At 45.4% G+C, this 11106-nt stretch overlaps 1 protein-coding gene across 1 annotated transcript in view; it reads left to right on the top strand.

The window, feature by feature from the left end:
• Nucleotides 1-7456, top strand: part of LOC311136494 (phosphatidylinositol 4-kinase alpha-like) — a 34941-nt gene extending 27485 nt beyond the window's left edge. The window contains exons 40-51 of the mRNA XM_084170639.1: nt 257-377; nt 523-652; nt 768-838; nt 2730-2802; nt 2992-3169; nt 3304-3408; nt 4288-4413; nt 4662-4782; nt 5009-5168; nt 5275-5364; nt 5454-5537; nt 5729-7456. Coding sequence (XP_084026765.1) covers nt 257-377; nt 523-652; nt 768-838; nt 2730-2802; nt 2992-3169; nt 3304-3408; nt 4288-4413; nt 4662-4782; nt 5009-5168; nt 5275-5364; nt 5454-5537; nt 5729-5780 — 1311 coding nt within the window. The 3' untranslated portion in view covers nt 5781-7456. The remainder of the gene's footprint in view (nt 1-256; nt 378-522; nt 653-767; nt 839-2729; nt 2803-2991; nt 3170-3303; nt 3409-4287; nt 4414-4661; nt 4783-5008; nt 5169-5274; nt 5365-5453; nt 5538-5728) is intronic.
• Nucleotides 7457-11106: the final 3650 nt, after the last annotated feature.

Raw genomic sequence — 11106 nt, forward strand, 5'->3', positions numbered from 1 at the left:
TTGTGTGTGTTTGGTTTTACTATCCTTGTGGAGACCAAAAGTCCTAACAAGGATAGTAAAACAAGAAACATTTGGACAGGTGGGGATGTTTCCCTCTAGGAAAAATTCTATTTTAGGGGTTAGGTATAGGTTTAGGGCAGGGTTAGCTTAAGGTTTAGGGGTAAGGAAAAATAGGTTTTTAGAATGGGAATCAATTGTTTGGTCCCCACAAGGATAGTAAAACAAACGTGTGTGTGTGTGTGTGTTTGATTGGCAGATGGGCTATGTGAGAGAGTACATCCTGTGGGCGGCCCAGACGTCTCAGCTGTTGGCCCACCAGTTCATCTGGAACATGAAGACTAACATCTACCTGGACGAGGAGGCACACCATAAAGACCGTGAGACACACATACACACACACTTATACTCACTCACACTTACTTGCGTGCGCAATCACACACCCCTGTCTCTTTCTGTCTCTTTCTGTCTCTCTCTGTCTCTCTCTGTCTCTCTCTCTCTCTCTCTGTCTCTGTCTGTGTGTAGCTGACATCGGGGATCTGTTGGAGGAGATGGTTGAGGAGATAATAGGCGCTCAGTCTGGTGCAGCTAAAGACTTCTTCCAGAGAGAGTTTGACTTCTTCGATAAAATCACCAACGTATCTGCCATCATCAAGTAAGACTAACACCTATTGGGGTAAATCTAATCTGAAATTGCACCCCATTCCCTATATAGTCCACTACTGTTAACCAATTAGTTTCTTGATATTGAAGTGTTGGTGTTTTATTAGGCCCACCCCAAAGGGAGATGAGAGGAAGAGGGCGTGTCTCAAAGCTCTGTCTGACATCAAAGTCCAGCAAGGTAACAACAGCTAGGAGACGTCCATGTTGCTAGGTCTGTTATGTCTGTGCGGGTGCATGTTTGATTACAGTGAGGTGTATTGTAAGTGTGAATAGTTTTGACCTAGGTGTTTTGACCTTTGTAAGCAGTTTTCCTGTATCTGTCATTGTGCTATGTGGAAGCAGTAGTCACAGTGTAGTGTCCATCTGTGTGTGTCTGACTGTCTGTCTCTGTGCGTCTGACTGTCTGTCTCTGTGCGTCTGACTGTCTGTCTCTGTGCGTCTGACTGTCTGTCTCTGTGCGTCTGACTGTCTGTCTCTGTGCGTCTGACTGTCTGTCTCTGTGCGTCTGACTGTCTGTCTCTGTGCGTCTGACTGTCTGTCTCTGTGCGTCTGACTGTCTGTCTCTGTGCGTCTGACTGTCTGTCTCTGTGCGTCTGACTGTCTGTCTCTGTGTGTCTGACTGTCTGTCTCTGTGTGTCTGACTGTCTGTCTCTGTGCGTCTGACTGTCTGTCTCTGTGCGTCTGACTGTCTGTCTCTGTGCGTCTGACTGTCTGTCTCTGTGCGTCTGACTGTCTGACTGTCTGTCTCTGTGCATCTGACTGTCTGTCTCTGTGCGTCTGACTGTCTGTCTCTGTGCGTCTGACTGTCTGTCTCTGTGCGTCTGACTGTCTGTCTCTGTGCGTCTGACTGTCTGTCTCTGTGCGTCTGACTGTCTGTCTCTGTGCGTCTGACTGTCTGTCTCTGTGCGTCTGACTGTCTGTCTCTGTGCGTCTGACTGTCTGTCTCTGTGTGTCTGACTGTCTGTCTCTGTGCGTCTGACTGTCTGTCTCTGTGCGTCTGACTGTCTGTCTCTGTGCGTCTGACTGTCTGACTGTCTGTCTCTGTGCGTCTGACTGTCTGTCTCTGTGCATCTGACTGTCTGTCTCTGTGCGTCTGACTGTCTGTCTCTGTGCGTCTGACTGTCTGTCTCTGTGCGTCTGACTGTCTGTCTCTGTGCGTCTGACTGTCTGTCTGTCTCTGTGCGTCTGACTGTCTGTCTCTGTGCGTCTGACTGTCTGTCTCTGTGCATCTGACTGTCTGTCTCTGTGCGTCTGACTGTCTGTCTCTGTGCGTCTGACTGTCTGTCTCTGTGCGTCTGACTGTCTGTCTCTGTGCGTCTGACTGTCTGTCTCTGTGCGTCTGACTGTCTGTCTCTGTGCGTCTGACTGTCTGTCTCTGTGCGTCTGACTGTCTGTCTCTGTGCGTCTGACTGTCTGTCTCTGTGCGTCTGACTGTCTGTCTCTGTGCGTCTGACTGTCTGTCTCTGTGCGTCTGACTGTCTGACTGTCTGTCTCTGTGCGTCTGACTGTCTGTCTCTGTGCATCTGACTGTCTGTCTCTGTGCGTCTGACTGTCTGTCTCTGTGCGTCTGACTGTCTGTCTCTGTGCGTCTGACTGTCTGTCTCTGTGCGTCTGACTGTCTGACTGTCTGTCTCTGTGCATCTGACTGTCTGTCTCTGTGCGTCTGACTGTCTGTCTCTGTGCGTCTGACTGTCTGTCTCTGTGCGTCTGACTGTCTGTCTCTGTGCGTCTGACTGTCTGTCTCTGTGCGTCTGACTGTCTGTCTCTGTGCGTCTGACTGTCTGTCTCTGTGCGTCTGACTGTCTGTCTCTGTGCGTCTGACTGTCTGTCTCTGTGCGTCTGACTGTCTGTCTCTGTGCGTCTGACTGTCTGACTGTCTGTCTCTGTGCGTCTGACTGTCTGTCTCTGTGCGTCTGACTGTCTGTCTCTGTGCGTCTGACTGTCTGTCTCTGTGCGTCTGACTGTCTGTCTCTGTGCATCTGACTGTCTGTCTCTGTGCGTCTGACTGTCTGTCTCTGTGCATCTGACTGTCTGTCTCTGTCTCCCCCCCCCCGGTGGCTATCCTCCAGGCTGCTACCTGCCCAGTAACCCAGAGGCCATCGTACTGGACATCGACTACAAGTCTGGAACACCCTTGCAGAGGTACTCACTCACTGATTTTATTCATTTGATTGATTGATTGATTGATTTCATGCCTGACAAAGACCTTCCAGTTGAAACGTTGCAATAAAGTATACAGGAACATTCAATGGTGTGTGGATATCTATTCCTTTCTTATGCTATCACAGGATCTATATCTGACTGCTGACTGCTGTCTCTGGTCTCTCCCAGTGCTGCCAAGGCCCCATACCTGGCTAAGTTTAAGGTGAAGCGTTGTGGGGTCAGTGAGCTGGAGAAAGAGGGTCTGCGTTGTCAGACTGACTCCCAGGACGTGGAGCCGGGCGAAGACGTAGCTCGCAGGATCGTCTGGCAGGCCGCCATCTTTAAAGTGGGAGACGACTGCAGACAGGTAGGAGAGATAGACCAACATAGGCACACGCCACAAGCAGATTTGACGTACTCAGCACTTATAAACTATTTTCTTTTTCAATCAGCATTTTTTTTGTATTTTATTTTCCTCTCTGTCTCTTTCTTTCCCCCCAGGACATGCTGGCTCTCCAGATCATTGGTCTGTTTAAGAACATCTTCCAGCTGGTGGGACTGGACCTGTTTGTGTTTCCATACAGAGTGGTGGCTACAGCCCCTGGGGTATGTAGACTTATCCCCTACACCAGGGCTAGACAGCTAGATTCAGTCGCAGGCCGATTTTTTGTCGGAGTGGATGGTTCAGGGGGACGGAAAATAATAATTTGTAGACTGCAAATTGACCACAACTAAGCCCAAATAGAGATTATATTTCCAAATACAATCATTTCATACCTTGATTACATTGAGACATGTCTCTTTTTTTTTATTTGTAGGAATACTTGGGAACAGATTTTAAAAATGTAACACATTTTTAGCTGAATTCAAATAAAATAGCCATTTGATTAGCTGTTCAGGAGTCTTTTGGACCTAGACTTTGCTCTCCGGTACCGCTTGCCGTGCGGTAGCAGAGAGAACAGTCTATGACTAGGGTGGCTGGAGGCTTTGACAATTTTTAGGGCCTTCCTCTGACACCGCCTGGTATAGAGGTCTTGGATGGCAGGAAGCTTGGCCCCTGTGATGTACAGGGCCGTACACACTACCCTCTGTAGTGCATTGCGGTCGGAGGCCGAGCAGTTGCCATACCAGGCAGTGATGCAACCAGTCAGGATGCTCCCAATGGTGCAGCTGTAGAACATTTTGAGGATCTGAGGACCCATGCCAAATCTTTTCAGTCTCCTGGGCGGGAATAGGTGTTGTCGTGCCCTCTTCACGACTGTCTTGGTGATTGTAGTATTTTATTTAACCAAAAACTAAAATCCCCACAAAATTATTTTTTTGGAGGGGGCAAAATTACTTACGGCCCAGTTTTGGCCCATGGGCCGCCTGTTTCCGTCCTCTGCCCTAACCCCTGCACCCTAATCTTTATTAAACCTTGACCTTTGTCTTGTTATTCTGTGCAGTGTAGCGTCACAGTAATGGTTTCCCTGTCTCTGTGTCCAGTGTGGTGTGATCGAGTGTATCCCAGACTGTAAATCCCGTGACCAACTGGGCAGACAGACAGACTTTGGGATGTATGACTACTTCAGAAACCAGTATGGAGATGAGTCCACTCTGGCCTTCCAGAAGGTGAGATGACTGGGCTGTCCTACGACCACTAAACTCTGACCGCTGACCTGAGCCTCGTCTGTGCCATTATTCTTCATTAATCTGGAATTCAGGATTATAAAAAATATATAAATACTCTTGAGTACATACAGTATGTAATTAAAATGGACCTGTTGCCTTAATAAACATACTTCAACTATTTTACTTTATAAACATTGTTTATAAAAGGTGCTACCTAATCTCTTCCTCTCTCTTTCCCTCCTCTCCAGGCGAGGTATAACTTCATCCGTAGTATGGCTGCTTACAGCCTGCTGCTCTTCCTACTGCAAATCAAAGATAGACACAACGGGAACATCATGCTGGACAGCAAGGGACACCTTATCCACATAGGTACAAAATCATCCATAACATCATCCACATTGGTACACAATCAATCATCCTTAATCTCATCCAAAACATAATCCACATGGGAAAACAACCATCCTTAACCTCATCCAAAACATCATCCACACAATCATTCATTTAATACAGCAAGGGTGGAAAGCTTTATCTCTTTGTGACAATAAATATATTAATTTAATTTATATGAATTGTCTAAAACAGCATCTGCTTTCAGACTTTGGCTTCATGTTTGAGAGTTCTCCTGGTGGTAACCTGGGCTGGGAGCCAGACATCAAGCTGACTGATGAGATGGTGATGATCATGGGAGGCAAGATGGAGGCCACACCCTTCAAATGGTTCATGGAGATGTGTGTCAGGGGATACCTGGCTGTCAGGTAAGAGTGTGTGTGGGGGGTTGTGGTTGGTGTGTGTCTCAATCTAATTTGCATCTAAACTGTCTTTCTGTGGGTTTAGCTGATTTTTGATTCTCCTCTCCGTCAGGCCCTACATGGATGCAGTGGTGTCTCTAGTCACTCTGATGCTGGACACTGGACTACCATGCTTCAGAGGACAGACCATCAAACTGCTCAAGTCAGTACATCAGTAAACCACATGGGAGCACAGATTACGTCGTGCCAAGTCTCGTGAACATTTCTGACCATGTCTGTTTGTGTTCACAGGCAGCGATTCAACCCCAGTATGAGTGAGAAGGAGGCGGCTGCTTTCATCATCAAGGTCATCCAGAGCTGCTTCCTCAGCAGCAGGTAACACCACTGGCCCTGTTCCATTTGACCTCCTTTCCTCACTATGGCCCCGCCCCCATTCGTCTCTAGCTCCTTTCTTGACGCCTATGGCCCCAACTCAGCCACAGGAAACATCCATAATGCTGACTAACTGTCTATATACACATGCTATACATGCTAACTGTCTGTTTTCTCTGTCTGTCTTTCCTCAGGAGCAAGACCTATGATATGCTTCAGTATTACCAGAACCAGATCCCATACTAAAGACCTGGTTGCAGTATTATCACATACTGAAGACTTGGGACCTGTCTGATACGAGTCCTTATTCCCTATATAGGCAGTAACCTCTGCTTTAGACTGTCTGTAAGTTCAGAGGTTGTCCTATATACAAAGTAATTATCCTCGGCTTGCTAGCTAGCTAACGTCCAGCAACTTGTGCACTTTATAGATCGCTGTATTTCACCCACCTGATTGGACCCTTTATCAAGAGCTGTTATACTAGACTAGAGAAATCCCACTAACCAATCAATCAACCAAACAACCAATCACACAACCTGTAACTGAACTCCAATACAATCACCAAATCTCACGGTCATAATCCATATATCACGTATCAATGTCTTGATGCAATCACATAGTGTGTGTGTGTGTGTGTGTCCAGTAGTTAAAAGCGATGAGTAGGATCTTCTCTTGGTGGACATTTCTAATGGTGGCGCTAGTGACTATATCTGTCTTGAGTCAATCACATACTGTGTGTGTCCGCTCCAAGGTGGTTGTTTCCAATCCAGAATAAACCAGTGTTTGTTTACCTACTAACCCACTAACTCTACATGTCTCATGACCTTCTAGTAGTAATATCTTACATGGATTTAGTAGCGGTCTTAAACAGGTGTGTGTGAGATTCTGTTTGGAGACATTCTTCTTTCTGCACAAAGAAAGATTTTAATCACCTTCAACCCTGTACTTGAATCTCCAGGATTTGCATTTAGTATTAGGATGGTGGTGGTGGTGGTGGTGGTGATTACAATGACGATGAAGACCCCAAAAGCCATTTCTCTAAACCTTGGAACAAACAGATGGGTAGTATTACATGACGACTACACTCCTCTGATGTTATGCTAGATGTTACCTTCTTAATGTGTGTCAACATATGAGATTGCTGTCATAATCCCTTCAAAAACCCTGCTGTTGTCACGCTGTATTTATATCCATTTTCGGTCTTTATGAAGATGTTTTACTTGATAGTCTGTAAAGATAATTAATCTTACATCTGTCTATCATTTTAGATTAGATGGTATGTATTATTTTTGTGCTGAATGGATATGTTATTATTAATATATAATAATTATTTTACTGAGGGTATTTCATTTTATACATCCATGTATGTTTTACAGAGTATGTTTGTAATATAACATGGGCGGCAGGTCGGCTAGCGGTTAAGAGCATTCGGACAGTAATCGAAAGGTCACTGGTTCGAATGCCCAAGCTGATTGGTGAAAAATCTACCGATGTGCCCTTGAGCAAGACACTTAACCCTAATTGCTCCTGTGAGTCGCTATGGATAAGAGCGTCTGCTAAATGACAAAAATGTAAATTTACAAGTTAAGTATATTACAGAGTACTGTACGTTAGGGCTGTACAGTGCAACCATTTTACTCGCATATGCGCCTAAATGTTTTGCTGTGTGACCTAGAATTTTAATTTAGGCGCACCAGTGCACCTAGAAAAATTAAGGATTCTAGCTTTAATACTTCAAATATTTTTCATTGTGCGCCTTTAGTTTATTTGTGTGGGCCTACATTTTTCAACTTAGGCGCACACATGCTCGTTGTAAAAAAAGGTCAGCGTAGAGAGCCCTGCTGTATGTACTGTATGGTTGTAATGGCTAACAAGACATGCATTTCAGACCAATGAGATGATAAAGAGCTGTTCCATTGTTAGTAGTCTTTTTATTGGACTGTTGTATTGTGATAAAGTGCTGAAACATAAACCCCAGTTTACGTGAGTGTCATCTATCTATAATGAAAACATATATAAACGCAACAATTTCAATGGTTTTACTGAGTTACAGTTCATATAAGTAATTCAGTCAATTGAATTAAATTCCTTAGGCTCTAATCTATGGATTTCACATGACTGGGCAGGAGATCAGCCAATCAGAATGAGTTTTTCCCCACAAAAGGGCTTTATTACAGACAGAAATACTCCTCAGCATCCCCACCCTCCCCACTCAGATGATCCCGCAGGTGAAGAAGCCGGAACAGAGAGATCCTTGATGAAAACCTGCTCCAGAGCGCTCAGGACCTCAGACTGGGGTTGAAGGTTCACCTTCCAACAGGACAATGACCCTAAGCACACAGCCAAGACAACGCAGGAGTGGCTTCGGGACAAGTCTCTGAATGTCCTTGAGTGGGGTGGGGGGGTTGGGGGGAAGGGTGTATACAGAAGATAGCCCTATTTGGTAAAAGACCAAGTCCATATTATGGCAAGAACAGCTCAAATAAGCAAAGAGAAAAGACAGTCCATCATTACTTCAAGACATGAAGGTCAGTCAATACAGAAAATGTGAAGAACTTTGAAAGTTTCTTCAAGTGCAGTCGCAAAAACCATCAAGCTCTATGATGAAACTGGCTCTCATGAGGACCGCCACAGCAAAGGAAGACCCAGAGTTACCTCTGCTGCAGAGGATAAGTTCATTAGAGTTACCAGCCTCAGAAATTGCAGCCCAAATAAATGCTTCACAGAGTTCAAGTAACAGACACATCTCAACATCAACTGTTCAGAGAAGACTGTGTGAATCAGGCCTTCATGGTCGAATTGCTGCAACGAAACCACTACTAAAGGACACCAATAAAAAGAAGAGACTTGCTTGGGCCAAGAAACATGAGCAATGGACATTATACCGGTGGAAATGTGTCCTTTGGTCTGGAGTCCAAATTTGAGATTTTTGGTTCCAACAGCTGTGTCTTTGTGAGACGCAGTGTTGGTGAACGGATGATCTCCGCATGTGTAGTTCCCACCATGAAGCATGGAGGAGGAGGTGTGATGGTGTGGGGGTGCTTTGCTGGTGACACTGTGATTTATTTAGAATTCAAGGCACACTTACAGTGAGGGGAAAAAGTATTTGATCCCCTGCTGATTTTGTAAGTTTGCCCACTGACAAAGAAATGATCAGTCTAATTTTAGTGGTAGATTTATTTGAACAGTGAGAGACAGAATAACAACAACAAAATCCAGAAAAACGCATGTCGAAAATGTTATAAATTGATTTGCATTTTAATGAGGGAAATAAGTATTTGACCCCCTCTCAATCAGAAAGATTTCGGGCTCCCAGGTGTCTTTTATAAAGGTAACGAGCTGAGATTAGGAGCACACTCTTAAAGGGAGTGCTCCTAATCTCAGCTTGTTACCTGTATAAAAGACACCTGTCCACAGAAGCAATCAATCAATCAGATTCCAAACTCTCCACCATGGCCAAGACCAAAGAGCTCTCCAAGGATGTCAGGGACAAGATTGTAGACCTACACAAGGCTGGAATGGGCTACAAGACCATCGCCAAGCAGCTTGGTGAGAAGGTGACAATAGTTGGTGCGATTATTCGCAAATGGAAGAAACACAAAAGACCTGTCAATCTCCCTCGGCCTGGGACTCCATGCAAGATCTCACCTCGTGGAGTTGCAATGATCATGAGAACGGTGAGGAATCAGCCCAGAACTACACGGGAGGATCTTGTCAATTATCTCAAGGCAGCTGGGACCATAGTCACCAAGAAAACAATTGGTAACACACTACGCCGTGAAGGACTGAAATCCTGCAGCACCCGCAAGGTCCCTCTGCTCAAGAAAGCACATATACAGGGCCATCTGAAGTTTGCCAATGAACATCTGAATGATTCAGAGGACAACTGGGTGAAAGTGTTGTGGTCAGATGAGACCAAAATTGAGCTCTTTGGCATCAACTCAACTCGCCGTGTTTGGAGGAGGAGGAATGCTGCCTATGACCCCAAGAACACCTTCCCCACTGTCAAACATGGAGGTGGAAACATTCTGCTATGGGGGTGTTTTTCTGCTAAGGGGACAGGACAACTTCATCGCATCAAAGGGACGATGGATGGGGCCATGTACCGTCAAATCTTGGGTGAGAACCTCCTTCCCTCAGCCAGGGCATTGAAAATTGGTCGTGCATGGGTATTCCAGCATGACAATGACCCAACACACCAGGCCAAGGCAACAAAGGAGTGGCTCAAGAAGAAGCACATTAAGGTCCTGGAGTGGCCTAGCCAGTCTCCACACCTTAATCCCGTAGAAAATCTGTGGAGGGAGCTGAAGGTTCGAGTTGCCAAACGTCAGCCTCGAAACCTTAATGACTTGGAGAAGATCTGCAAAGAGGAGTTGAACAAAATCCCTCCTGAGATGTGTGAAAACCTGGTGGCCAACTACAAGAAACGTCTGACCTCTGTGATTGCCAACAAGGGCTTTGCCACCAAGTACTAAGTCATGTTTTGCAGAGGGGTCAAATACTTATTTCCCTCATTAAAATGCAAATCAAGTTATAACAGTTTTTACATGCGTTTCTCTGGATTTTGTTGTTGTTATTCTGTCTCTCAATGTTCAGATAAACCTACCATTAAAATTATAGACTGATCATGTCTTTGTCAGTGGGCAAATGTACAAAATCAGCAGGGGATCAAATACTTTTTTCCCTCACTGTAACCAGCATGGCTACCACAGCATTCTGCAGCGATACACCATCCCATCTGGTTTGGGCTTAGTGGGACTATCATTTGTTTTTCAACAGGACCATACATTTACGTCATTTAGCAGACGCTCTTATCCAGAGCGACTTACAGTTAGTGAGTGCATACATTATTTTTATTTTTTTATACTGGTCCCCTGTGGAAAACGAACCCACAACCCTGCCGTTGCAAACGCCATGCTCTACCAACTGAGCTACACGGGACTATGACCCAACACACCTCCAGGCTGTGTAAGGGCTATTTGACCAAGAAGGAGAGTGATGGAGTTCTGCATCAGATGACCTGGCCTCCACAATATCCTGACCTCAACCCAATTGAGATGGTTTGGGATGAGTTGGACCACAGAGTGAAGGAAAAGCAGCCAACAAGTGCTCAGCATATGTGAGAACTCCTTCAAGACTGTTGGAAAAGCAGTCCAGGTGAAGCTGGTTGAGAGAATGCCAAGAGTGTCCATGTCACGTTCGTTGTGTAAAGGATCGGACCAAGGTGCAGCGTGGTATGCGTACATAGTCGTTTATTTTAATAAACACCGACAAAATAACAAAATCCAACAGACCGTGACGTTCAAGAGGCTAAACATCAAACAAGCCAAACAGAAACAAGATCCCACAACCAAGGTAGGCAACATGGCTGCCTAAGTATGATCCCCAATCAGAGACAACGACCGACAGCTGCCTCTGATTGGGAACCACACCCGGCCAACATAGAAATATATATATTAGATTTCACACCCTGACCAACCCAACTAGAGATCTCAATGTCAGGGCGTGACAGTCCAAAGCTGTCATCACGGCAAAGGGTGGCTACTTTGAAGAATCTCAAATATAAAATATA

Source organism: Coregonus lavaretus (assembly GCF_964263955.1).
Source record: "Coregonus lavaretus genome assembly, chromosome: 10".
Lineage (NCBI taxonomy): Eukaryota > Metazoa > Chordata > Actinopteri > Salmoniformes > Salmonidae > Coregonus > Coregonus lavaretus.